Raw genomic sequence first — 26981 nt, 5'->3', positions numbered from 1 at the left:
CCCTCCCCCACAGTTCCGCTTAGGGGACAATCACCCACGGTGTCCCTGGTGGGCCTAACCAGAGGGGACCAGAGGTTCCCCAGGCTTCCACTGCAGTGATCCCGGTCCCCACAAACCTGCAGACGGGTGGATAGGCAGAGCACCCCCGAGCAGGTGTGAGGGACTCTCCCATCAGCCTTTGCTGTGGACTTCTGGAGGAAGGACGTGGCCGTGGGGTGCAGGTGTGGTCTGACCTCGTCTCTTGCTGTCTTTTCCCCAGGTGTCTACAAGCGCTTGAATGAGGCTGACACCAGCCTCTGCCCCTGGGTGCCTGACGTGAGGACAAGGAGCCCGTTGGCGGTCCCTGGCATGCCCCACCAGCCCTCAGCCTGAGTCGGCGGCCCCTGCCCCTGCCGGCCGCCACCCTGCACTGTCCCGGCAACCCCGAGGTCCCCACGCTGCAGTGCGGCCAAGACCCTTCCCCGCAGGGGCCACCCCCACCACCCACCCCTGGTGCCCGGGGTGGCCCGGCCCGCAGGGCCATGAAGCTGCAGGCCGTGATGGAGACCCTCATTCAGAGGCAGCAGCGTGCACGGCAGGAATTGGAGGCCCGGCAGCCGCCACCCCCCCCACCGCCCGAGCCCACCGGTGTCCGTGCTCGGACCGCCATAACAGAGGAGGACAGGGAGCCTGAGAATGCCCGGATGCATAGGACGCAGATGGCCGCGCTGGCCGCCATGCGAGCCGCGGCCGCCGGCCTGGGACACCCGTCCTCGCCCGGTGGCTCTGAGGACGGGCCTCCCGGCTCTGAAGACGAAGACACAGCCCGGGAAGGGACTCTGAGCTCACCCACCCTGCGGGGAAGAGGCCAGGAGGGACCAGGACACGCTGAAGGAGATGGACATCTGATGGACATGGGCTCTGATGATGACATGTGAGTTGGGGTTCGGGACAGCGGCATCCGATGTTTTCCGTGCATTTGAAAAGCGGGAGCCAGCGAGGGCGACCGAGGGGACCCTGCGGGGCTGAGCAAGTGTTTGCTGAGTGGACCTGTGTTCCTTGAGGGGCCGCCACATGGGGATCCTGAGACTCAGCGAGCTCTGGGCTTGTGCCAAATGCTGCCAAGAAAATAGGGCTGCGGTGTGTGTGTGTGTATGTGTGTGGGGATGAGTTTTCACAGAAGGTACCTGAAGAGTGACGTGACGGGGACTGTTTACAGCGAGTCTGGCGCTAGGAACCACATGTGCAAAGATCCTGGGGGCAGAGCCGTTGAGGAGATGTGTTGGGGCCCTTTGTAAGAGCTTGTTCAGGGGGAAGGCTGGGGTGTGGGCAGGGACCCACCCGGTACCTGAGAGGCCTTGTTTGCAGAGAGCGAGACTGAGGCAGGGGCAGTGGGTGGAACTGGCCTGGCCACTGAGGTCAGGTGGTGCCTGCCCGTCCCCGTGACTGGGGGTACTCTGTACTCTTTGCAGGAAGCCCAAGTGGGAAGAGCAAGAACTGGAAGAGCTGGGGGAGGAGGAAGAAGAGGAGGAAGAGGAGGATGACTTCGAGGAAGAGGAGGAGGAGGAAGAGGGCCTGGGCCCCCCGGGGTCTGCCAGCCTGGGCTCTGCAGGCCTGTTCGCCCGCAAGGCCCAACCTGCTCAGGCTTTCCGTGGAGATGGTGGTCCCAGAATGCTGGGCGGTCCTGAGCGCCTGGGACCCGGCCCGGCCCACCCCGCTCACACAGCGTCCCAGATGCCACCCCCAGACCACGGAGACTGGACGTTTGAGGAACAATTCAAACAGGTAGGCCATGCGCTCGGGTCCGGCCCTCGGGGGCCTTTGACTGCCCACCCCACAACACACACACCCCCAACACACACCCCTGTCCTGGTGCTGGGTCGGGCTCTGCAGGATCCTGGGGAGGCCCAGCTTAGATCCTGTGTGTGGCTGAGGTACACAGCCCAGGGCGAGCCCCCCCCTGGGGGGGGATCAGGCACCAGGGACTTTGAGGACAGTGCGGGGCTCTGCTGCATCCTCCTCGGTAGAAAGGTGCCTTGGTGCTGGGGGATGGCCTGGTGGGTTAAGAGCTGTGCCAGCGTGAAGATTGAGTTCCGACCCCCAGCACCCATACGAAACACCAGACCCAGGGTGTGTGTTTGCAGCCCCGGGAGATGGGGCTCACTGGCAGGCAGCTTAGTGGAGACAGTGAGCCCCGGGTTCACCGAGAGACCCTGCCTCAAACAATAGCATGGAGAGCATAGAGGAAGGCACCCTGCGTTCGTCTCCGGTTTACACGCTCATGCGCAGCACACGTCGGGTGGCTTGGCAGCCTGAAGCAAGGATGTGGAGTCAGCTCTGGAGAGCTGTGGGGTTCATAGAGCATGCGGCCCGAGCTACGGTGCCCAGGGGGTTAGGGTGCCATGGCAATCCTGGTCCAGGGTGGTGCCGAGGGACCATAGAACTGTGAATGTACGGAGCCAGCAGGAGCTGGAGCATCGAGGCTCATGGCGGACGGTTCCAGGGGTGCTGGTGTGTTGGTTGGCTAGGCAGGGGGTGTCTGTGGAACCCCCACATAGGTTTCCTGGGCCCCGGGAGGGGCATGGAGGAAGCTCGGACTGCCCTAGCCCTTCCCTGCAGGCGGCCAAGCTGGAGGAAGTGGCCGGCAGGGAGCCTTTGAAGTCCGCAGGCCGATGGAAACCAGATGGTTGGCCTGCCGGCCTGGGGCCTGCATTCTAGCCCGGCCAGCTGGCCCAGCCGACCCCTGGGTGTGTGGCCAGGGTGGAAACCAGCCCCGGGGCTGGCTCCAGGGCCAAGTCTTGTGTGTAGCCAAGAGGTAGCCCCAGAGGTTGGCTGAGGACTCCAGATGTTCCCTGGGTGACAGAGCTGATGGGGATGGCTTCAGGAGGTGACCTGAGCTCTGCTGTTGGGGGCCCTCGAGGAACAGGCCTGGGGTCCCCTTGGACACGGAAGAGCGGGCCTGGGAAGCCGCTGAGCTGAGGCGCCCAGGGGGCTCAGGTTAGGTTAGGGTCGAGTACTTGTGGCCGAGACAGGGCAGATGCCGTTCTGGTGGCACAGCCGTGCCAAGGCCCCGGAGCACAAAGACTAGTTTCGAGGAACTGAGAGGAGTTAACCCTCTGTGCCCTTGCGGGACCTGCTGAGACAGGGCTTGGGCTGGGTGGGGCGGCCTCGCCCTCCCTCCGTCTCTGCTTTTCGCCCTGGCTTGCTAGGTGTGTGTTGGGCAGGCTGCCAGCTGGCCTGTCAGATGGACGTCACTGCTCCTGGGTGTGACCCTTTCCTACCCTGGGCCCGGAGCTGGCTGTGGGCTTACGGACTGTGCCTCCCACCCCCCAGGAGGTTCTCGCTAAGCACACCAGGCATAAAAGTATTTGTGTTTGGCTGGGTGTGTGTGGGCTCCACCTCACTCTGTGCCTCGGTTTCCCTGTCCAGTACAGAAGCAGCCGGGGCCATTCTGTGTTCATTTTACAAAGGAGTTGACATGTCTTGTCGCGCAGAGGGGGGCCCTGGTTGTGAGTTCTCAAGGTTTGTGCCCTTGAAGTGGCATCGCCTCCCGCTTTGGCGGCAAGCTGACTTGATTCATCTTCCTGACATCGCTCGGTGCCTGGGCATAGCTCCCTGCAGACCCCAGCGCCAAGCAAGTGAGACATCCCCGTCCCGCTGTGTCACACGTAGGGTCACAGATCCGGAGGTGTCCCCTGCGCACCCTCCCAGACCTCCTGGCTCCACACTGGATCGGCATAAAAAGGGCAAGAGGGCCGGGGTTGACTGCCCCGACCCCAGCCCCCAGTGCAGCCAGACAAAGGAGGGCCTCAGGAGCCATTGTCGGGACCTTTCGGCGGGGATATCCTGGGTCAGGGTCAGAGGTCGTGCAGAGACACAGCCTGTGAGGGGGCTTTTGTGCAGTTGGAGATGGGGAAACTGAGGACGGAGGGACAGGGAGCCGCAGCTCATATTTGGTCTCATGTGCGAATAGAGAAAAGCACCAAGGTCGTTGGACGTATAGAGAAATGTGCACGGAGCGCGCGGGGTGTGTGTGTGTGTGTATGTGTGTGTGTATGTGTGTGTGGCTCGCTGGGTAAAAATGCAAGCATGAGGACCTGCGTTGGGATCCCACAGGCCCACAAAAAAGCCAGGCAGCCCGGTGGCGTGCATCCGTTACCCCTAGGGCTGGGAAAGCCGAGGAAGGAGGGTCTCTGGGTAGAAAACATCCAGACAAGGGTCCTGGAGAACCCTGCGTATTAGGGGCATGACGGCTGGGTTTGGGGACGATGTTGGCAGGAGCCAGTCCCCCCGTGGTGCGGGACTCCTTTCCACCTCTCTGTGGAAGGTTCCTCCTTCTGCCCGCTGGCTGGCACCTGTACAGCCTGTGTCAACAGTGGTCCAGCCAGCCCCACAGATGTCAGCCCCAGGCCCGGCCTGTGTTGACTCTGGCGTCTGCCCTGCTCCCTTCCTGGCACGTGGCGGTGCTGGCTGGCCGGCCACTTGGCACTGTCTCCCTGTCTTCCTTCCCAGTCTTGGCCACAGCTGGCTTCCACCAGCTGAGCCTAGACAGCTGGGATCCGCCTCGGACTGTGGGTCTGCGGATGGGACGCGGGGGTGGGGGGTGGGGGGGTGGGGAGGGCCAGTGGCTGTGATTAGGATCTGGGCCTCCTGGCATTTGGACGCACATCCTGTAGCTTTCCTGTCCCCCCAGGGCCACACCCGGGCTCGGAGTGGCCTTGCTGGGATTTTTCAAGCTAGCAATCTTTTATGAGGATTTCTGTTGTTTCTCTGGGTAGCCCTGGCTGTCCTGGAATTCACTGGTCTTTTCTCTGTAGCCCAGGCTAGCCTCAATCAAACTCAGAGACTCCTCTGCCTCTGCCTCCCGAGTGCTGGGATTAAAGTCACGCACCACCACTCCTGGGTTTTGTTTTGTTTTTGTTTTTGTGTTTTTGAGGCTGGGTCTTGCTGTGCAGCCCAGGGCTGCTCTCCTGCCTCAGCCTCCTGGGTCGTGGGATAACAGGCATGCACCATGCCTGGCTTTTAGCTCAATTCACCGATTCAAGATCACAAACAAAACTCAAGTTGAGAGTGTTTCAGTCTCCCCAGCTCCACCCACAGCATGTCACCTACACAGCTCCCAATGTTTATGTCCTCTGTTCTGGACACTTCTGTGGCAGAGACCCACGCCGCGGGGCCTGTCATGTCTCACCGAGCAGCACAGTGCCCTCCGCTCCGAGGTGTGTCAGATTCCTGTTCACGGCTGTGCAGTACTGTGGCGTGTGGGTGGACTGCTCTGCGCGCCCGTCTGTGCGGGATGCAGGGCTGTTTCCACCTTTGGGCTCTGCAGCTTCCCATGGGTCTGTTCTTGTTCCTCTTGGGTGTGTGCCTGAAGTGAAATTGCTGGGTAGAACGGTGATGGGAAGGTGCCTATTAGGAGCTGTGTGGACAGCGGCTGTCTGTCCAAGTTCCCCATGTACAGGCCCGGTTCTTCCACGTCCTCACCCATCCCCTCCTGCTCCCCGGGTAACCCGCGCCTGACCCCAGACATGCAGAAAGGAAGCCCACTGCGGCAGCTCAGGCCTGTCACCTCAGCGCAGGGGAGGTTGAAGCAGGCGCATCAGGGAGTTCAAGGCCAGCCTGGGCTACAGAGCCAAACCCTGTCTCAAAAATAAACGAACGGGAAAGCTCTGGCCTAGCGTACGTAAGGCCCTGCGTTCCCACCCCAGGCATGGTGGTGCATAGCTCTCACTCAGCATTGGGAGTTGGAGGCAGGAAGTTCATACCTGAGCTATACAGTGGGTTCCCGAGACCCTGTTGCAAAGAAAGAAAAGTTAGTGGGATCCTCATTCGTTCTGCAAGGAAGGGACCGTGGAGGGGAAACTGAGGCACGGGGTGGTCATAGTCCTGTGTAGGAAGGACTCACTGCCCCCAGCCCTCTTCGGAATCTGGCCCAGGGTGGATGGATGGACACGTACTGGGTTTTAGAGAAAGCTAGTGCCTTCACCGAGCCTCGCTGTCCCTCACTGACACAGTGAGTCCCCGGCAGGTCAGGGGTCAAGCATTGGTCTCACATCTAGACTCCAGAACTGGTGCTTTAGCTCAGGCTGGCCCAGAACTCCCCATCCTCCTACCTCAGTCTCCAGAGAGCTGGGGCACACCCTTCGACCCCCCTCTTCCAAACCGCAACACATTAAAAATTTTTTTTTTAACATTTTTTTATTTACTTTTGCGTGGGCGGGGGCGTGTGTCACAGCCATGTGGAGGTCCGAGGACAATTTAAAGAGTCAGGTCTCACCTTCTTTGGTGTGAGTCTGGGTGGGGGCACTGGACTTAGGTCCCAGGGCTGCCTGTAAGCTCCTTTACCCTCTCAGCTGTCCTGCCCCCTCCGCTAAGGCCGCCTTCTAATTCAGGACAGGGGACAGCATTCCAGTAGAGAGGGGAAATGGAGCCTGTCCAGGGAGGCCTCTGGTCAGAGGGCAGCGGCGGTGACTTTTCCCTTCGCCTCCTCCCTCCCACAGGGAAATGGACAGCCAGCCAGGTGTTAGAGGTGGGACCTTTGGGCGAGGCTGACAGGCCTGTCTCCAGCCACCTCACGTGACGCTATCCCTGTCACCTGGCGCGTCTGCCCCGGGCGGGACTTTCATGGCTACTGATAGCGTCCTCGCTCACACATGCTCTTCTTCTAGGTGACACTGTGAGCCCTCTGGGGCCACGAGGGTGAGGACTGGGGAGGAGGTGGGTAGATTGCTCCCTGTCTTGCCTGGGGGACAGGGCTGTGGGGGAAGGGACATAGTGGCCGGGCCTTTGTTGAGTGTCCTAAGAGCTCACTGACCAGGCAAGAAAAACAGGGTCTACTTCTAGGAGAACGTTCTAGAAACCAGAATTAGCTAGCTTTGGTGGGCAGTGGAGAAGGAGAGAGGTACCAGGTGGACTCGGAGGCGGGGGCCAGTGGGGCCGGAAGGGGAAGGGGGAGCTGGCATTCTCTGGAGCCCCAGACACCTGGGTACTAGCCCAGCCCGGAGGTCAGGCTCCTGGTTCCGAGGGTAGAGTTGTCATAACTGTCGACGTCGTCGATGTCTGGGGCATGTTTGTCTCTGGCTGACATCCAGTGTTGGCGGCCGGCCCCGGCCCAGAGTCTTCCTGGGGCTCAGGAGCCCCGCGTGCCGGGGATTCAGAGACCGGAGGTGTCGGGAAGCCCCCGGGCAGCCTCATCAAAGTCGCTGTGGCTGCTGGCGCCCAGCCAGCGAGCTGTGGCAGGCCCAGGAGGGTGCCCGCCCGCCAGCCCTGGCACCGCGCCCCGGCCCGTGCCAACCCCCGGGAACCACGCTGACTCAGCCGGAAGAACCTTATCTGGTCCCTGTGCCGCCAACTCGGCCACCGGGTCACCGCCACCGGCTAGGCTCCCCACCCTGTGACCCGTTGCCAAGCACGTCCCGCCCCACGCTTTCTAATAATACACGCCACGGCAGAGGGAGCGGTGTCCCCGAAGCTGCCATCCCGAAGCCGAGGGTGTGGTGGCTGAGTGTGCACTGGACGTGGGGACGGGCGGCCAGGAGCCTCGCAGGCGGTTTCCATGGCTTTTGTGACTGTGGTTTCGGGGACCGCACTGGGCCGGCCAGGCAGGCAGATCTCCAGCATAGCATCTTCATGCGTGTCTGTCCCTTGGGCCAATTATGTGTCAGGGTGTGTGTCTGTGTGTCTGTATCTGTTCATGTGTCTGTGTGTGTATCTATGTGTCTGTGAGTGTGTGTGTTTGTGTATCTATGTGTCAAGGTGTCTGTCTGTGTGTCTGTGTGTGTATCTGTTCATGTGTCTGTGTGTGTGTGTGTGTTTGTGTATCTATGTGTCAGGGTATCTGTCTGTGTGTCTGTGTGTATATCTGTTCATGTGTCTGTATCTGTGTGTGTGTGTGTGTATCTATGTGTGTGTGTGTTTGTGTATCTGTGTGTCTGTGTGTCTGTGTGTATATCTGTTCATGTGTCTGTATCTGTGTGTGTGTATGTGTATCTATGTGTGTGTGTTTGTGTATCTGTGTGTCTGTGTGTTTGTGTGTGTATCTGTTCATGTGTCTGTCTGTGAGTGTGTCTGTGTGTGTGTGTTTGTGTATCTATGTGTCTCTGAGTGTGTGTTTGTGTATCTATGTGTCTGTGTTTGTGTGTTTGTGTATCTATATGTCAGGGTGTCTGTCTGTGTATCTATGTGTCTGTGTGTGTTGTGTGCACCTCTGGGGCAAGGTGCACACCCACCCCGGTCTGAGAACATGGTAGTAGTGAGATACTGTTAACCGTCACCTTCCAGGGCTCCTGGTTCTGGTCACTAGTTCTAAAACTCCCTGGGCACTCCTGCCAGCCGCTGCCCCGTGGGCCTGCCTTGGCCGGGCCAAGGCGGCGCCTGTGGTAACAGGTGTGGATGGAGCCAGTGCTGGGGCTTGCCGCTAAGGCCTGTTTTTGGGGGGCCTGTCAACTCATGCAGACGGTTGTCTTTAGCCAGGGAGGGACCACAGGCCGTAGCAGACATGTCACTTGGAGAGACAGCTCCCAGCCCCCCGTGTGGCCCCCGATGGCTGTCAAGCATGACCAAGCTCTTCCATTCTCAGAACTAGCCCGGCGTGGCCTGGTGGGCGGCACACTTGGGGTGGCGATGGCCCGCCCCTTCCCGGCTCGCCTGGCTGCGCATGGCCAGGGGACAATTGGGGGTCACGGGGTTAAACGGTAACTAATGTGTCCATTGAAGGGCCTGGTCTGGGGACACGGCCTTGCCCCGTGGTCGGGGCCGGGCCAGGGTCTGTGGGTCCTCAAGGGGGTGGGTGGCAGGCGGGTGGAGTCAGCCCCTCGGCCACCCCTGGGGATCTGCTTCTGGTCACAGGCCCTGGTAGACGTGCACTGTGACAGTCGCCCCCGCCCCCCATCAGAGCCCAACTTCACACACACCCATTCTACCTCAGGCAGCTATTTATTTATTTATTTGTCTATCTTTTGGTTTTCAAAACTGAGTTTCTCTGTGCAGCCCTGGCTGATCTGAAACTTTCCTGGATCTCACTCTGTAGCCCAGGCTGGCCTCAAACTCACAGAGATCCACCTGCCTCTGCCTCCCGAGGGCTGGGATTAATGACCACTGCCTGGCTAAGGATTGCCATTTTGAAGCTGAGCCACACAGTGATTCTCAGCTCCAGACACCACAGATAAGGAGCTGGGGCTTAGTGGGTGGAGCACTCAGCCAGCCTGCTCCTGATAACTCATGTGTCATCCATCCCAGCACTGGGGAGGTAGAGGCAGGAGGGTGACTCTCTGGGCAGGAGTGGACCTTCTAGGTCTTTTATGTCTCATGTGTCTCAGTCCTGGCCAGCTTCCATGAGTATTAGTGGAGTACCTTTTGTATACCGTGGAGTCACATTCAAGAACGCTGCTGTAAGGTGGCGCACACCTTTAATCCCAGCACTCGGGAGGCAGAGGCAGGCGGATCTCTATGGGTTCGAGGCCAGCCTGCTTTCCCTAGCTATATTCCTGCATAGCCCCCGAAATCCTAGAAAGGACTTCCCTTCTAAGGGATCAAATCCCAAGACAGTCAGGGCTACACAGAGAAACCCTGTCTAAACAAACCAACAAAAAAGAACCCTGCTGTAGGGGACCCTGTGGGGTGCCCTGGGGCAGGCAGATGGGGTGGGTCTGTCTGCCACTGTGTCCTGTCTGGGGGAGATAGGTGTGTTCCCATGCCTGGCTGAGGGAGTCTGCTGTGTGCCCAGCTGTGCCCCGCATCTCCATCCAGGCCGGGTGATCCGTGACCGTGTGTGTAGCCTTGATACGTGGCTTTTTCAGTCCTGTTGATGGAACCCTAGAGCCACAGACTGGGCCTGTGCTGTTGCCAGACGGGGGTCAGGGAATGGAGACTGATTGATCCAGTCACCCCAGGGCATGCTGGGAGGAGGTTCACTCACCTGCCATCTTGTCTGTCTGCCCCGCTCTGTCCCCAAGGCCACATCTTCCCCTAACACTCACTCATTTCCTCCTCCCAGCCTCAGTTTCCCCCTCTGTAAAACAGACAGGACTGCCGTCCAGAGCACAGCTGGCCGCTGGCACTTGGTCAGGATCTGGTTAATGAGTGTTTGTCTGCCTCCACATCCGGCTCCCATAGCAAAGGCACAGGCCGTGGAATGGGCGCTGGCGGTATTTATCTGTGTTTATCCACCCTGCATTTTCCAGTGATGCTGTTGCTAATGTGTGATGGGAGCTCCCTGCAGCGGGAAGTGGATGTGTGGAGCCACCTCCTTGGGTTGGATTTCGCCTGCTCTTGGCTCACAATGTGGGGACACTCCAGCAGGAATTCTTTTTTGTTTGTTTGTTTGTTTTTCAAAACAGGGTTTCTCTGTGTAGCTTTGCGCCTTTCCTGGATCTCACTCTGTAGCCCAGGCTGGCCTCGAACTCACAGAGATCTGCCTGCCTCTGCCTCCCCAGTGCTGGGATTAAAGGCGTGCACCGCCGCCGCCCGGCTCCAGCAGGAATTCTAAATGGAAGAGGGACCCCCATTTCTGTCTTAGGATATAAGCTCTGTCTGTCTCCTGTTGTGCAGCCAGGGAAGGGACACCTGTCCCCAAGTCCTGTCCTGAGAATCCAGTGTGACAGCCAGGGGCCCTCAAGTACACAATGGCCAACAGGAAACCCTTTTAAGAACCCTCTAGGATTTCCAGGGTTGTACAGGAATATACCCGGAGAGACCAGGCACTGAGGGAGTCTAGGCGGGGCTCCACCCTGGCCACGCCCCAGCCCCTCACTGGGGGATTCTAGGCGGGGCTCCACCCTGACCACGCCCCCAGCCCCTCTCTGGGGGATTCTAGGCGGGGCTCCACCCTGACCACGCCCCCAGCCCCTCACTGGGGGATTCTAGGCGGGGCTCCACCCTGACCACGCCCCCAGCCCCTCACTGGGGGATTCTAGGCGGGGCTCCACCCTGACCACGCCCCCAGCCCCTCACTGGGGGATTCTAGGTGGGGCTCCACCCCGACCACGCCCCAACACATTTTTTTCACTCTGCATTTTGAGACAGGGTCTCACTAAGTGTCCTAGGTCATCCTGGACTTACTGTGATCCTCCTGCCTCAACCTCCCCAGTAGCCGGGATCACCGAGTTGTGCCACAATGCTTGGCATCTTTCTGATCTTTGAATCATCCTCCTGAGTGCTCCCGAGTGCCAGGCGTTGTCCTCCTCTGATCTCTGTGAGACTCCACCGCGTCTCTGGAGGCCTCCATCTTGGCTCTTGCTTGGTTTATTTTGCTTCTGTATTGGGGTTTAGGGAGGTCACCTTGGGGCTTTTCCACACGGGCTTCTTTGCACTTTCTGACAGGGACGCCGGTCCTGGCCACTGCCTGGTGTTGGTCCCAGGGCTGCCTAACCCCGCCCGGTGTGTGTTTCCCGGGTGTAAAGCAGGCTAGCACCTGAGCGGTTTTGTTCCCCGCCTGGCCGACTTCCCTGGGTTTGACCTTCGCTGTGTACATGAGGCTTGTTTTCAACCTGGAAACTCTGGGCACAGCCCCCTCCCTTCACAGAGAAGGAGGCTGAGGTTCCAAGGTGGCCAGGGCCAGACCTGTAACCTGCTCAGGAGGGAAAGGCGGGTTGGAGGTCTGCAAGTTCCCCTGCAGTCAGGAACCCAGGCCAGCGTCCGTGGCCGCCGCTCCCGCGGCTCCCAGTGGTCATCTCAGAAGGACTATTAATATCTGCCTCGAGGGTGGGGCACCGGTGTGTTCTGAGGGGCGAGGGACCTGCCTCCAGGCAGCTGAACAGACAGATGTTCGGCCCAGCCCAGAATCACTTCCCCAATTTCCTGAGAGCCAGAGGTGGCCCCCGGTGCCCACAGAACTGACGGGAAATGAAAGAGCCGCGTGGCCAGCTTGGAGGGGAAGCCCCTAGTGCTCAGGTGCACCCTGAGGCCACCATATGGACCCAAGAGCCCAAGAGCCGGGACAGCGCGAGGTGGCACCTTCACGATGCCCTTGCTGTGTTCAGAGTTTCTGGGACGGCTGTTCTCCCCCACAGTGCTTGGTGCTCCATCCCCCAACATCAGTTTCTGGGAAGAGACCCAGAGGCTCATACCCACTAGGTAACTAACTACTCACCCCTGACCATGCATGATCCACCCCTCACTGGAGGATTCTGGGCGGGACTCCACCCTGACCACGCCCCTAGCCCCTCACTGGAGGATTCTGGGCGGGACTCCACCCTGACCACGCCCCCAGCCCCTCACTGGAGGATTCTGGGCGGGGCTCCACCCTGACCACGCCCCCAGCCCCTCACTGGGGGATTCTAGGTGGGGCTCCACCCTGACCACGCCCCCAGCCCCTCACTGGGGGATTCTAGGTGGGGCTCCACCCTGACCACCTCCCCAGCCCCTCACTGGGGGATTCTAGGTGGGGCTCCACCCTGACCACCTCCCCAGCCCCTCACTGGGGGGTTCTAGGCGGGGCTCCACCCTGACCATGCCCCTAGCCCCTCACTGGGGGGTTCTAGGCGGGGCTCCACCCTGACCACGCCCCCAGCCCCTCACTGGGGGGTTCTAGGCGGGGCTCTACCCATGTTTAACCTCTCTTTTCATTTTGAGACAGGGTCTCAAAAGTTACCAACGGTTGCCTTGAACTTGCAATCCTCCTGCCTTGGTCTTCTGCGTAGCTGGGAGATAGCCCTCTGCCATCATTACATTACCCCATCTTCCCAATGTCGTAGTTTGGCTCTGCTGCTGGCCTGGTCCTTTTGTGTGGTTGTAAATGTAACCAGGTATCATTGGCCTCATATACAGAAACTGTTCAATAATGGCAGCAAAACCCCAGGGATTTCCAAATATGAAAATAGCAACCCCAGATCCCCAACTTGACTTCCCTGTGCTCTGGCCTGCTGCCTCCCCCTACCTCCTGGCCACTGTGAACCCATGCTATGGTGGGTAAACTGAGGCATGCAGAGACAAGCAGGTGGCCACCCATCGACTGCCGTCTCTCGGTCCCACTGAGCCCTCTCTTTGTTTGGATTTCTTGACCGTGCAGTCTATCCCAGGCGTCTCTGTGGCTCTGCCTCTCGGGATGTGTACGGCCAGTCCTTCTGTGCCCTTTCCCACTGGAAAAACACCGTCTTTCCGTTTTATTACTTTACGTTGTGTTTCCAGACGGGGTCCGATACAGCACAGGCTGACCTCAGACTCACTGGAACTTGGTCTAGCCTTGAACTCCTGACCCTCCTGCTCTGGCCTCTCCACCCTGGGATGGACTCAAGTTTGTTTTGAGACAAGTTCTCCCTCTGTATCCCTGGCTGGCCTGGGAGTCATGGCCATCCTCCTGCCTCAGCCTCCCAGGTGCTAGGATGATAGATGTGCACCATCACTGTGGGAGACCCCACTTTTACCCCAGGGTACTCCTGAGGGAAGAAGTGAGAAGTATTTTGTAGAAATGTAGAGTGGAGAGAGACAGACAGAAACACAGGATAGCTCAGGAGGACCTGGATCCTTAGCCACAGGCCCCCTCTCTCGTCACTGAAGGGCTTTTTAAAGGAATGCCAAGGGGCAGGACACAAGACCTCCCTTGCTAGATCAAAGCACAGCACACAGCTACGTGCGGACCCTTCCAGACACCCGGTAACTCAGATCTCACCAGGAAACCTCTGTGGGCGTCCACACACCTCACCCCAGGTCTCCATGGACAAGGACCAGTGTAGTGAGTGCTCAGCTGATCCCCGGCACCCTGTCATTCACACATCACCTCTGCCACAGTTTCCCCAAGTGAAGAGTAGGTTCCCGGTGAGTCCTGAGCACTCCTCAGTGGCAGAATGGGTGTGTCTGCCCAGGGGAGGCTTTGGACTGCCCCTCAAGGATGAGACATCTTGGTGCCCAGGGCCTCCCTGAGGTGGGAGGAGGGACACGGGGAGGACCTGGGGCAGGGCTGTGTAGAGACATCCAAGAGACCCATGTGGCCAAGTACTGTGAGCTTCCGAGAGAAGAGACACCCATGATGGAGGGCAGCAGGACTGACTGGGCTGATGGGGAGGGAGAGGGGGAGTCAGGTGGCCCAGTGCCGAAGCTTGCCCTCTTCCGTGGGCGTCTGGGAGAAGGAAGCGTTTGAATGTCTGTCCTGGCCAGGTTGGGAGTTTATGCAGGCGAGGGAGGCATGTCGTGGCCATTGTTTGCATGTTGGTTATAGACATGAGTCATGTCTTTTCCAGAGGCCAAAAGACACAAAGTAATCAAGATCCTCAAAGAATGTGGCAAGGGTAATGGCTCCTGTAGCCCAGAGACAGGTGAGTGATGGACACACAGTGTGGTCCATCCATACATGGACTATTACTTAGCCAGGAACAGGAGTGAGCCCCCCCCCCCCGGGCACACTACAGTGTGGAGGACCAGGTAGACCCTGTGCTCAGTGAGAGACCCAGACACAGAAGGCCTTACAGTGTGTGAAAATGCCCAAGCAGGCCAATGCAGAGTGGAGAAGTCGGTACGTGGGTGTCGGGCTAGAGAAGGAATGGGCTGTTTCCTTTTGTGTGGTGGAATGTTCTGGAAGTAGATAGAGATGTGTGATTGTATGTGATCTCAGATTTATATGTATAACGTTTTCCAAAAAAGGGCTTTTAAAATTGTATTTGTGTGTGGGTGTGTGTGGGGGGGTGATCTCCAGAGTCAGAAGAGGGCATCAGTCTCTTCGAACTGGAGTTACAGATGGTTTTGAACCTCCACATGGTTGCTGGGAACTGAACCCCAGGTCCTCTGGAAGAGCAGTCAGTGCTCTTAACCCCTGAGCCATCTCTCCAGACCGTTTCTATTTCAAGACAGTGTTTCTCTGTGCAGCCCTGACTGTCCTGGAACTCGCTCTGTAGACCAGGCTGGTCTTGAACTCACAGAGATCTGCCTGCCTCTGTCTCCCGAGTGCTGGCCTCCTACCACCCCCAGTCAAAGAAAGCCCCTTTTACAAACTCCACACGGAGAGAAGGTGTGCCCAGGGAGACTCATTCATTCATTCCTGCCTGTCGGGCCAAGACTCCCCAAGGCCTTCAAGGTCTCTGTGTCCCCAGATGGCTTTCTGGGTTGTCCCCTCACCTGGGGGCAGGAGTGCTGACTCAAATCCGATCCACATTTTCTGAGCACCAAAGAGGAAAACAGCGCGAGTCCCCCCAGCAGGTGTAAGGTGCCTTGAAAAAAGCCTTCCCAGCGGCTTTGGAGCAGCTGCTGCCTGTGGTCCCAGCACTGCTGGACAGAGATGAGTCAGGAAGGCCTCAGGTGAGGCCAGCCTGGGCTCACGGGCCCTCTCAAAAAGAAAAAAGAAAAGCCCCAGCTGTCCCATCAGCTAGTCATGCACCTCCCACAGAGCCCAGGGTGCCAAACCCAGGCCAGTCAGTCCCTCGGTCTCCTGCTGTGCCCCAGAGTGACTGTAGGGAGTGTCCATGCTGGGGCCGGGGCCAGGCCAGGCTCTACCAGAATGGCTTCGTTCCTGGGGTCCACCCTGCCTGGCACCCGTCCCAGGTGGGGCCCAGTGGACTTTGGAGCCCTGGGGAGCCAGCAGGGGGCCTGGGCTGCCACAGTCTGGGGGACAAAGGTTTTCTCAGGGGCCTCCCACACATGCACACACACACACAGAGAGCAGGTTTTTTTTTTTTACGGCTGGGGACAGCTGGGGCCCCTCGGCTCTGAGGACACCGCCCTGGGCCCTTGTGGGAACGGCCCTGGCTGCCCAGGTGTGGTCAGAACAGAAACCTACAGGTGGGATGTGACCGTGGGCACCTGGGCCCCAGGGCCAGCCAGCTCTGGAAGGGGTGCTTGCGGTGACCGCTCAGGCCTGTCGCCCCAGCTCTCAGCGGGAGGAGCAAGAGGTTGCAGGGACTTCCACGTTTGACCGTTTGCAGAAAATTCACCAACAAAAAACGGTCAAAAGGTCCCTATAAAGGAAAAAACAAGAGCCAGCACGCCTTTAACCCCGGCACTCGGGAGGCAGAGCCAGGCGGACTTCTGTGAGTTCGAGGGTAGCCTGGTCTACAGAGCGAGATCCAGGAAAGGCACCAAAGCTACACAGAGAAACCCTGTCTCAAAAAAAAACAAAAAACAAACAACCCCTGAACCCCACCCAAACAGAAAGCTCTCCCCAGTAAGAGCGAGGAGGCAGGCCAGCATCAGCCAGGGTTGTAGAGCAGGAGACATGTTTACATTCCTAAGAAGGAACCCTTTGGATGACAGGAAAGGGAGGTGAGAAAAGGCAATGTTCACTTAGTAAGTACCTGCTGTATGCCTCTGTCCTGGCGACCTGAAGCCAGTTTACAGACGAAGCAGAGTGACTGTGGGGGGCCAGGACCACATGGCAGAGGGGGGAGCACCTCCACAAGGCCTGAGAAACCGTGCATATTTAATGAGCGTTTATTAGACAACTGCTGTGTGCGCTGTCTGATTCCAGACAAGAAAACTGGGCGGGAAAAGCCTCTCACGGTGCTGGGCCTGTGACTAGGAGGGGCCTGGACACTAGCTGCTGCTGAAGCAGGGAGCTGGACACTGCCCCCGAGAGCCTGTTCTTCAGGGTGGGATGCGCCCTTCCCAGAGGACCGCCAGAAGGAGGGCCAGGTTTCCATAAAACCGGGGCTTTTATGGCCTGTCTTTGTTGTTGACCCTCCCCCCGCAGGCAGCTGGGGGATCCCTGTGGGTCCCCCATTTATGGCTTTGAATTGATGTCCTGTCCTTGCAGACGTCTGACCGGGCACGGCCACCAACCGGTCGGTCCCTCGGCATCTCCTGTTAAAACGGGCATCCACGGTGCCCTTCCCTTGTGAGGCAGCCGCTGGCTGCAGTGAGCCTCAATTTCCCCTCCCCCAAGACACCAAGGCTTTGAAGCTCAAGATAGGAGTGTTGTTTGGGGGGTAACAGTTTTGTTTTGAGACAGGGTCTCATGTAACCCAGGCTGGCTTTGAACTCCTGACCCTCCCGCCTACACCTCCTGAATGCTGCGGTAACCTGTGTGTACCACAAAGATCCCTGGTTTATGGGGTGACGAGTGTTGGGCGTGCGCTACACCCACTGAGCCAGACCCTCAGACGCTGCGCTGTGGTCTTGTGCTTGCCGACGAAGATGGGGAAACTGAGGATTCTTGTGGAGGTGGCCAAGCCCGAGAGGGTGGACCCTGGAGACTGCCCCTTGTCCAGGATAGGGTTCACACCTGGGGCCTGCACGGGGCCTCAGGCCCTCTCAGAGGACTCCTTCCTGTGTCTCCAGTGTCGGGGGCTCTCACCACACCCCGTCACATCTGCCCATCATTTGCCCATCCATGCCCTGCCCGGGCAGCCCCTTGAGGAGATCATTTATTAAGTGATTGCTGTGTACCGGGCGCACGCACCCGTGGATCCGCACTCTCCCTGCCCCTGCCGTGTGCTCCCCAGCGAAGGAAGGCAGGACCCCCGTGGGAAGGTGTGGAGGACTCCCGCTGGCCCGGGTGCTTGTGTGTGGCACCCAGAGGCCCTGTGCAGGGACGGAGGCCGGCTACCTGCAGTGCCCCGCACCCCGCAGGCGGCCTGGGGAGGGAGAGCGGCCTCCCCGGACTTAGGAATGTGGGCCGGCCAGTCTGGCGCTGGCTGGCCCCGGGTGGGGCGCAGACGAAGCCGGGCAGCTGACAGCCACGGGCCAGAGGCCTGGACTCCGGCTCCTGTCTGGGAAGGCTGCCCACGGTGTCCATGGTCTCCATTGAGCAGATGGAAAAGCTGAGTCCTGGGGGGGCGCTGATGTTGGAAGGATGGCGGGGGCCGGCCCCAGCTGCCCGCTCCGAGGCTCGCACCCCTTTGGAGACGAGATGATGGATTGTGCAGACCCAGGTGTAATGGGTGGTTTCGAGGCCCCCCGCCTCCAGCCAGCTGCATTCCTGGTGGTTAATTTGAAGCCTGGTATTCAGCTGAGCATTCTAATTATCTCCGCCCCACTTCCCCGGCCCGGCCAGTGAGTCCCAGGATCCGGGCCCCTAGGACTCATTCCCGGGACAGCGGTGCCCGCATCACCCACCGCCACAGCCTGGGTGGGCAGACGGGCGACTCCAGGTGCTCAGGAGTCAGCAGCTGTCAGTGACACTGTGCCTCAGTTTCCTTGTGGGGCAATGCCCAGAGCTCCTAATGCTGGGAGAGGTGGGAAGGACCCTTCCCGGGACTTTGGGGACCCGGACTGAGAACGCCTTCTGATCCCCGGGGTGGGGGCATTGGTTAGTGACCCCTGCGTGCCGTCGAGGGGGTCAGCCTTGTCTGTGGCTTGGGGTCGGCTGAGCGCCTGTGGCTGCCCCGCCCCCCACGGTGGGGACACGTCCCTCCCGCCCGCTGACCCATCCCTCTCTGTCTGCAGCTCTATGAACTGGACGCGGACCCCAAGAGGAAGGAGTTTCTAGACGACCTGTTCAGCTTCATGCAGAAGCGGGGTGAGCGCCTCCCAGGGCAGGAGGGTGTGGTGGGGGAACAGGACGGTCCTCCCGTGAGGGAGTGCTCCCCAGACTCTGTGGCTGTCCCCAGCTCCTGGTGGATGGAGACCCACTCTCCCTCAGGGTGGGACCGTCTGGGTGGTTACAATCCTGTGTTCTAAGGGGGGAAACTGAGGCCCAAGGAGGGTCGAGGCTTCAGCTCCGGAGCCGGAAGGGGCGGAGAGGGGACCTGAGGCCGGCCCTGCCGGCCATGGCTGAGCCCAGCTTCTGTAAACACAAGGCTCCAGGCCTGCCCACCGGAAGGCAGAGGGAGAAGGGGTGCTGTGGCCTCCTGATCCCTCGGCCCAGCCCAGTGGCCTCTGAGTTAACCCCTCGGTGTCGGGTTGGGGCCTGCGGGTCCCTGTGGGTGTGGGGATGCCCCGGTGCTATCCGCAGAGCCCAGCTGTGTTCCTTCGGTCCAGCCCTGCTGCCCTCCGTGTGGCCGGAGAGATCTCCCCTCCCTCTGTTATCAGGTGTCCCCACCTGCCTGAGCCCCTCACACAGCAGGAGGCCTCCAGCTGCCTCCAGGCCACAGAGCTGACCATCCGATTCACCACCCCCACCATAATGGGGTCAGCAAGGCCAGGGACCTCCATGCCGTGGTGCAGCCACTGACCACAAAGGGCTGTGAAGGTCCGCCTTTAACCCTGCCTCCCCCACCAAGTCAGACCAGCAGACTCCTGTGTATCCCTCAAAACCCCTGGTCCGCTGCCACCTCGGGTACTTTCTTCTGAGGTCTTTGGTGTTTCGGAGCTGGTATTCCGACGGCCAGGCTCATCCAGTCAGCATAACCTACCGCCCACGGGTGGGTCCCTTCTTGTGGACACATGACTCCTGCCATCAGAAAAGCAAGGACCTTGGAACACATTTCCCTCAGAAGTCTCTGGAGACAGGAAATGGGGGGAGGTGTCCTGCCTGCGCCCCTGCTGGGTCCCCCACCCTTCCTTCACCCCGGCCTCAGCCCTCCATTGCGTTCCTAGACTTCATATAAACTTCCTCCTCCACTGGCTGAGACTGGCCTGCCCGCCTCCTGGTCTCCCTCTAGGGCTGAGCTAGGTGAACAGGGTGGTGGGTTTGAGACCCACCTCCCCACGGCTGCCCTGGGCTCTGCTTGACTCAAACTGGGGAGTTTTTGCAACTTGGGAGAGGCAGGAAGTGGCTAAGAATAGGGAGAGGGTCTCCCAGGGCTGGCTTTCTAGAGCCATGGAGTCCCTGGGACAGAGGAGCCAGGCCCTGGAGCCTCAGTTTCCCCATCAGTAAAGGGGGTCGAGGTGTTCCCTCTCATGAGACAGAGATGAATGGTCACTGTATCTGTGGCTGGGGTGGGGGCCAGGAAGTCTCCGGTGTTCTCTGTAGAGTGCTTGCTGGGTCCCAGATGGTGAGGATGAGGATGGCAGGGAAGGCCTCCGAGCCTAGAACCTCACAGACAGGACTTAGAGTTGGGGACATGAAAAATCTCTGGGAGTCACCAGATGGTGGTGGCGTTTTTATTCCCAGCACTCGGGAGGCAGAGGCAGGTGGATCTCTGTGAGTTCGAGGCCAGCCTGGGCTACAGAGCGAGATCTAGGACAGCCAGGGCTACATAGAGAGACTCTGTCTCAAAAAAACAAACAAACAAACAAAACCAAAACTCTGGGCGTCCGGTTGGCAGAAAGGTGCAGGGCCCTGTCTGTAGCAGGCTTGGGAAATGGATATCATAGGAGGCGAGGTTTTGAGGGATGAAGAGGGGGCCAGCGTGTCACTAGATGCAAGATGGATGTTCCTGCTTCTTAAACTGAAAACCCTGTTAGCCGAGCCCTCCCCACCCCCACCGGGTCTGCCGCACTCGGGGACGCTGAGGAGGACAGGGCTGAGCGGGAAGGGCCCTGGGGAGGCACTGTGTTTGTTTAGCAGCTGCTGTAGTTGGAGACACAGAGTGGGAATAACCAGGGCCCTGAAGTCTCCCGTGTCCCCAAGATGGCCACCGGCCTCTCTTCCAGCCCCCTCCCTTGCCCTTGGGGAAACTGAGGCAAGCAGGGGTATTACCCAGGGTGATGCCGCTCTGGAAGATATTTAGGGGAGTGAGTGTGTGGCCACCAGAGCCCCCGCCTGACCCCTATGACCCCTGCATGACTCCCGTGACCCCCCCCCCCAGCCGCCTGCCTTCAGCAGCTCCTCCCTGACATCCCGCAGGCACGCCTGTGAACCGGATCCCCATCATGGCCAAGCAGGTCCTGGACCTGTTCATGCTGTATGTGCTGGTGACCGAGAAGGGTGGCCTCGTGGAGGTCATCAACAAGAAGCTGTGGCGGGAGATCACCAAGGGGCTCAACCTGCCCACCTCCATCACCAGCGCCGCCTTCACGCTGCGGACACAGTGAGTGCCAGGGCTGCCCACCTCCTGAGATAGCCCGACACCTCCTGAGATAGCCCACCTCCTCCTGAGATAGCCCGCCACCTCCTGAGATAGCCCGCCTCCTCCTGAGATAGCCTGCCTCCTCCTGAGATAGCCTGCCTCCTCCTGAGATAGACCACCTCCTCCTGAGATAGCCTGCCTCCTCCTGAGATAGACTGCCACCTCCTGAGATAGACTGCCACCTCCTGAGATAGCCCACCTCCTCCTGACATAGCCTACCTCCTCCTGAGATAGTCTACCTCCTCCTGAGATAGCCCGCCACCTCCTGAGATAGACCACCTCCTCCCCATCTCCCTCCTGAGATAGTAGCCTGCCACCTCCTGAGATAGACCACCTCCTCCTGAGATAGCCTGCCACCTCCTGAGATAGCCTACCTCCTCCTGAAATAGCCTGCTACCTCCTGAGATAGACCACCTCCTCCTGAGATAGCCTGCCACCTCCTGAGATAGACCACCTCCTCCTGAGATAGCCTGCCACCTCCTGAGATAGACCACTTCCTCCTGAGATAGCCTGCCACCTCCTGAGATAGACTGCCACCTCCTGAGATAGACCACCTCCTCCTGAGATAGACCACCTCCTCCTGAGATAGCCTGCCACCTCCTGAGATAGACTGCCACCTCCTGAGATAGACCACCTCCTCCCCATCTCCCTCCTGAGATAGTAGCTGCCACCTCCTGAGATAGCCCACCTCCTTCTGAGATAGCCCAACACCTCCCTCCTGAGATAATGCATCCCCTCCCTGAGGATGCTCGTGGCAGGGTGACACTCCTGGTCGTCTCCAGTGTCGTCCTGTTCCCTGTCCACAGGTACATGAAGTACCTTTACCCCTACGAGTGTGAGCGACGAGGCCTGAGCAGCCCCAATGAGCTCCAGGCCGCCATCGACAGCAACCGCAGAGAGGGCCGGCGCCAGAGCTTCGGGGGCTCACTCTTTGCCTACTCACCCAGTGGAGCCCACAACATGCTGTCCTCACCCAAGCTGCCAGTGACTTCCCTGGGCCTTGCCGCCAGCACCAATGGCAGCTCCATCACCCCGGCACCCAAGATCAAGAAAGGTAAATCATGTGAGGGAATGAGGTTATCCTCTCATTTCTCTGGGTAACGGTGATAAACCTAAGTGGTTTATGGTGGGAAGGAGTTCTCCCATCCATCCTTGTCTGTTCCCAAGCAGACATTACTAGTCAACTCCTGCTCTGCAGTCCCCTATCTGCAGTATGATGTGTCTGTCTTCTGCCTGCAGCAGACGTTACTAATTGAGTCCAGGTTTTCCTAGCCACATGAGGGCAGACATTATCAGTTGAGCACTGTACCCCTTTCTGAATCTAGCATTGCTTATCAGTCGTAGCATCATAGCATCGGTCTCTTGTGCATGGCAAACATTACTAACTGGTCACTTCTGTTTCCTTCTGAGCTCTTGAGACCTCTGGCTCATTCCAGACCCACCAGACATGGGCAGAGTATCTGTCATGACGCTTTGACCCCTGAACCACCCTAAATCTAATGCTGGGTACCCCTGGGCAACTCGTTAATTCTTTCTGAGGCTGGCTTGCCTGTCAGTGGGAGGCCCAGGTCCGTGTGTTCTTAAGAAGAAAGTTCCCGTTTGTGTGGACGTCCCTGGTCGGGTTGATGGCAGTCTTCTTCTCTGCCAAGGCTGCTATGTTCTTCCCAGCACTCACACAGGGCTCAGGCGGCAGCCCAGTGGATAGCGAGTGCTTTCCCAGTGAGCCAGAAGCCCTGGGTGCCGTTCCAACACCGTATGAGCGAGATGTGGTGGCGTTCATTTGTCATCCCAGCACTTGGGAGGGAGGTGGATCAGGAGTTCAGAGTCGTCCTTAGCTACAGAGTGTGAGGCCAGCCTGGGCTACATGAGACTTTAAAACAAAAACCTGGGGAGCGTGGAGTACAGGCTTTACCGTTTTCGCAGGCTCACCTCCCACCGCGGGGGCCAGCGTTTCCCCAGGACCCCCTGACTGTTTGCTCTTCTTCTGTCTAGAGGAAGAGTCGGCCATCCCCATCACAGTCCCAGGCCGCCTGCCGGTGTCTTTGGCTGGCCATCCCGTCGTGGCAGCCCAAGCAGCTGCTGTGCAAGCCGCAGCAGCCCAGGCAGCTGTGGCAGCCCAGGCGGCTGCCCTGGAGCAGCTCCGGGAGAAGCTGGAATCCACTGAGCCTCCAGAGAAAAAGATGGCCCTGGTCGCCGATGAGCAACAGCGTCTCATGCAGCGAGCTCTGCAGCAGAACTTCCTGGCCATGACAGCCCAGCTGCCCATGAACATCCGGATCAATAGCCAAGGTACCCTGAGCTTGGGATCCCCCACATTCCATGTGTGCAGGGCAAAAAAGAAGTGCCTTGGAGCCATTCTATGTAAAGAGTGCTGGCAAATCAATCAGAAAAGGGTCATCCAGGGCTAGTTCATGTGAAAAACTGAGTCTATCTGCAAGTTCCAAGGAGGTGTTAGCATTCATCAGAATTTGTTTCACGTGGAGTCCTTGAGATCACACGTGTTGGGGCGTACCTGTTATCCCAGCAGGAGATTGAGGCAGGAGGATGGTGAGTTCAAGGCTAGCCTGAGCTACGTCGTGATACCCGGTCATAAAAAAATAAATAGTATATGAATAAATAACCCCACCAAAGAGGAGGCAGACAGGAAGCAAGCCAGTCCCCAGGTGTACCTCTGACCTGAGTGGTGGATCTCGTCTCCACAGCCTCCGAGAACCGCCAGGACAGTGCCAATGGCAGCAACAGTATTAGCATGTCAGTGGAGATGAACGGTATCGTGTACACAGGTAAGCACGAGGGTCCCCCCACCTCCAGCCCACCGCAGCCACCACCGTGGCTCTGCCGTCAAGTCCTGGGTGACTCGGGGTCAAAGGACAACTGTGGGAGTCAGTTTTCTCCTTCCACGGTGGGTCCTGGGGATCAAACTCAGGGTATCCATCTTGGCGGCAAGCTGTCTCGCCAGACCTCGTACCGATCTTTTGAGACAGGGCCTTAAACGCCCTCTGTCGCCCGGGCTGGCCTTACCCCGTGATCTCCTGCCTCAGTTTCCCGAGTCGCTTTGCTCCCACACATCCTACTGTTCAGTTGACGAGCCCGGACCTGTGATGAGTCCTTCCCTCTGTCCTTGTCCCAGGGGTGCTGTTTGCTCAGCCACCGCCCCCCACACCACCCTCCGCCCCCAGCAAAGGTGGCATCAGCAGCATCGGTACCAACAACACCGTGGGTAGCCGGACAGCAGCCAGCAGCGGTGGGACCAGCGGCGGCCAGGTGGGGCTGGCCGGGGTGTCCGCGCCCCCTACATCTTCTACCTCAAATAACTCCTTGCCTTAAAGGAAATCAAGTCGTATAGCTGCCCGCTCACCACGGGGACCACGGCCACACGAGGACCTGGGACGTCGGAAGAATCCCAGTGGGCCGGGCAGAATTCCAGGGAGCCACACTGACGCCGAGGAGAGAAAATTTTATATATATACATATATAGAGAGATAGATAGATAGAGAAACAGATTTAATAAATCAGGGCAAAGAACACTTGAATCTCTCAGGTTTTGGAGACTCCGAGAAATGGATTTGACAAGGGCCACCAAGGCAACCTCCAAGCAGAAGGAGGCCACCTTTCCAGAGGCTTCCATGGGGGTCCGGCTTGACCAGCTCGGTTCAAGCACGTCTATTTACCTCATGAATCCCAGCACTGTGTGTTCTCTTTTTTTTTTTGGTTCTCGGTCCTTAACCATGGTGGTTCCTTCTGGGAAAACCAACCACGCCGGAACCAGGATCGTTGTTTTGTTTCATTCTCCTGGGAAGTTATGAATTTTTTTCTTTTTAAACAAGATCTCAACATTCAGATGCAATTTAAAAAAAAAAAAATTGGGGGGTTTCCGATTCTGTAAATATTCTATTCTATCCTTGAGGGCGGGGATCTTAGAAAGAGTCCTGTCTGTATATTATATATTTGTGTTCATTCAGGGAGACAGGTTTGTTTTGTTTTGTTTTTGTTTTTAAAGAAGCAAAAGTACCAGCCACAGTCCCCTGTCCCTGTCACCGCAGGGCCCCTGCGGTGTCCTGTGGTGACCCTGACAAGGTGGCACCACGACAGGGCCAGATGGTGCTGGCTGTCAGCAAATTCCACAGTTCTGTCACACTGGGCTCTGCCCACGGGCTCCATCGTTCAGCGACCTGGATTGCTTACACAGGACACGGAATGTTCTAGAAACGGGTAGAGGAGCAGCACACGGAATAGAGTGGCCCCGTGTGTCTCAGGGATGAAGGTCTGGACTCTCTGCCTGGATGGGTTGCTTCTAGGGGAGATGGGGTGCGCCAGGCCTACCTCAGGGCGAGGATTCGAACCGAGACGTGCCTGGTGCCTGTGTCATGCCCTTGCTGGGGCAGCAGTTGAATATGACCAGGAAGGATCCTGGTCCTTGGTCTGTGTCTCCATACCATGGTCCAGCCAAACTGGGCATGGTGGCGTGTGTCTGTCATCTTGGCTCTTGGGAGGATGAGGCAGGAGGATGTATCCTTGGCTACATATGGAGGTTGAGGCCAGCCTAGGCTACTTGAAACAAAACAAAGTAAGATGAGGCTGGGGGCCGTAGCACATACCTTCAATCCCAGCACTCTGTGAGTAGGCCAGCCTGGTCGATACAGTGAATTCCAAGCTACGTGAGACCCTGTCTCAAAAAAAAAGGGAAGAAAAAAGAAAATTGCATTTCATTTTGGCTGGAGCCACCAGGGCAGAAATGATGTAATCTCCCGCTGGATTGGGGGACCGGTCCTGGACTTGGGGACTTGGTCACTGGTGGTGAGAGCTGGGACCTCCTTGTCCTAAGGTCCCAGGAGTCCTGAGTCCCCTGTCACCCCACTTCTCGGTCTGGGCTGTGGAGAGTAGACCCTCTTCTTTCCTCTCAGGGTTGTTGACACTCCCCTTCCATCCTTCCAGGAGGGAAAGCTCACTCGGGGAGGTGGAATCTCAACTTTTCCTTCTGGAAGCTTCTGCCTGCCCCGTTTCGGGGGCACTGTTTAGCCGCACAATCATTCCTGGTCACGGGTGTGGAGGGTCTTTATCCCCTCTGACAACCCGGTGTAAAGTCAACCTCCGTGTGTACCTGGCTTGGGGAGACGGGGGTTGCCTTGGTGGGCACATCCAAGGCACGTTTCTTTCTACCTCAGGTCTTTTGATGCCAAAAAAGAAAAAAAAATGCACCCGGGTCACCCATTTTTCTGGTCACCTGCTCGAGTCCACAGTGGAGACGGGGTGTTCCGATGTCCACTTGTGTCTGGGGCTCTGTGAGTGGCCAGAAAGCACCTGATCCTAACTCAGGGGACCTTGCCCACCAGGGCTCTGTGATTGTAGGGGGGGGGGCTGTCCTCTGCTGGACGTACTCAGTAACCCTCCACGGGCCTGTCTGTGCCTCAGTTGCTCCACCCGGCCCTTGGCATTGGGTGCAGTTGGCATTTGTTATGCAGCTAGAGCAAGGAGAGGGCTGGACATGGTCACTGTCCACCCAGCACCTCAGGGCTTGGGGCAGGGGCAGGTTAGACCCCCAAACTCAGGGCAAAGAGGGTGTAAGGGCAGGCACAGGCTGCTTCTAGAACCTTCCCAGGGACAGGCTGTTTTTATAACCTTCCTGGTGGCCCTTCTGCTGGCCACCAGGCCGTCTGTCTGTCTGTCCAGCTGCAGTGGGTGGGTGGGCATGGGGCTTGGGACAGCTAAGTTAGTGTTTTTTGAGAGTTATACATCTGTATAGTCTTATAGGATTTTTTTTCCTTTTTTTATCGTTTTTACACACTTTTTTCCCCACCCCCACTTAATTTGGCTTTTGTGGATTTTATTTTTCCTTCTGGGTAAAGGTGAGCTGAGCTGTTTTGTTCAGAACAAGTGAACTTTTTAGTTTCTTGGGGTGGGAGGGGCTTTCCGACAGCGTGTGGGTGGCACACCAACTCAGGTAAAATGAAAAAAATAAGTGGATTTAAAAAAAAATAAAATAAAAAAGTAAAAACTGCTTTCTACCTCTGGTCAGGCCTCATGGTCAGTTCCCGCCCGGCTGTGGTCTGCAACGGTCACAGCTGTGTGGAATATTCAGGAAAGTTCAGCTACTAACAGGAAAACTCAAACACGACGACAAAAAAAGAAGTGTGATTTCTGAAATTAAAAAAAAAATACACTGAAAGTTTACATTTTATGACCTTATTG

The 26981-nt window shown here is 58.1% G+C and overlaps 1 protein-coding gene across 1 annotated transcript; it reads left to right on the top strand.

The window, feature by feature from the left end:
* On the top strand, positions 1 to 24319 carry Arid3a (AT-rich interaction domain 3A). Its single transcript, XM_059251928.1, has 9 exons — positions 1 to 153; positions 260 to 913; positions 1452 to 1764; positions 18286 to 18358; positions 20570 to 20753; positions 21599 to 21846; positions 22785 to 23081; positions 23495 to 23575; positions 23923 to 24319. Exons 2-9 carry the CDS (start codon positions 522 to 524, stop codon positions 24117 to 24119), a joined length of 1785 nt encoding a protein of 594 aa, XP_059107911.1. The 5' UTR covers positions 1 to 153; positions 260 to 521; the 3' UTR covers positions 24120 to 24319.
* Positions 24320 to 26981: the final 2662 nt, after the last annotated feature.

The sequence above is a fragment of the Peromyscus eremicus genome, unplaced genomic scaffold (genome assembly GCF_949786415.1).
Source record: "Peromyscus eremicus unplaced genomic scaffold, PerEre_H2_v1 PerEre#2#chr22_unloc_1, whole genome shotgun sequence".
Lineage (NCBI taxonomy): Eukaryota > Metazoa > Chordata > Mammalia > Rodentia > Cricetidae > Peromyscus > Peromyscus eremicus.
The sequence above is the reverse complement of the archived record's forward strand: the minus strand, read 5'-3'. Positions and strand labels throughout refer to the sequence as shown.

Coding starts and splice junctions, on each gene's coding strand:
- Arid3a (XM_059251928.1), top strand. CDS start 522: ATGAAGCTGCAGGCCGTGATGGAGACCCTCATTCAGAGGCAGCAGCGT. Junction 914..1,451: donor ATGGGCTCTGATGATGACAT/GTGAGTTGGGGT, acceptor TACTCTTTGCAG/GAAGCCCAAGTGGGAAGAGC. Junction 1,765..18,285: donor TTGAGGAACAATTCAAACAG/GTAGGCCATGCG, acceptor CTCTGTCTGCAG/CTCTATGAACTGGACGCGGA.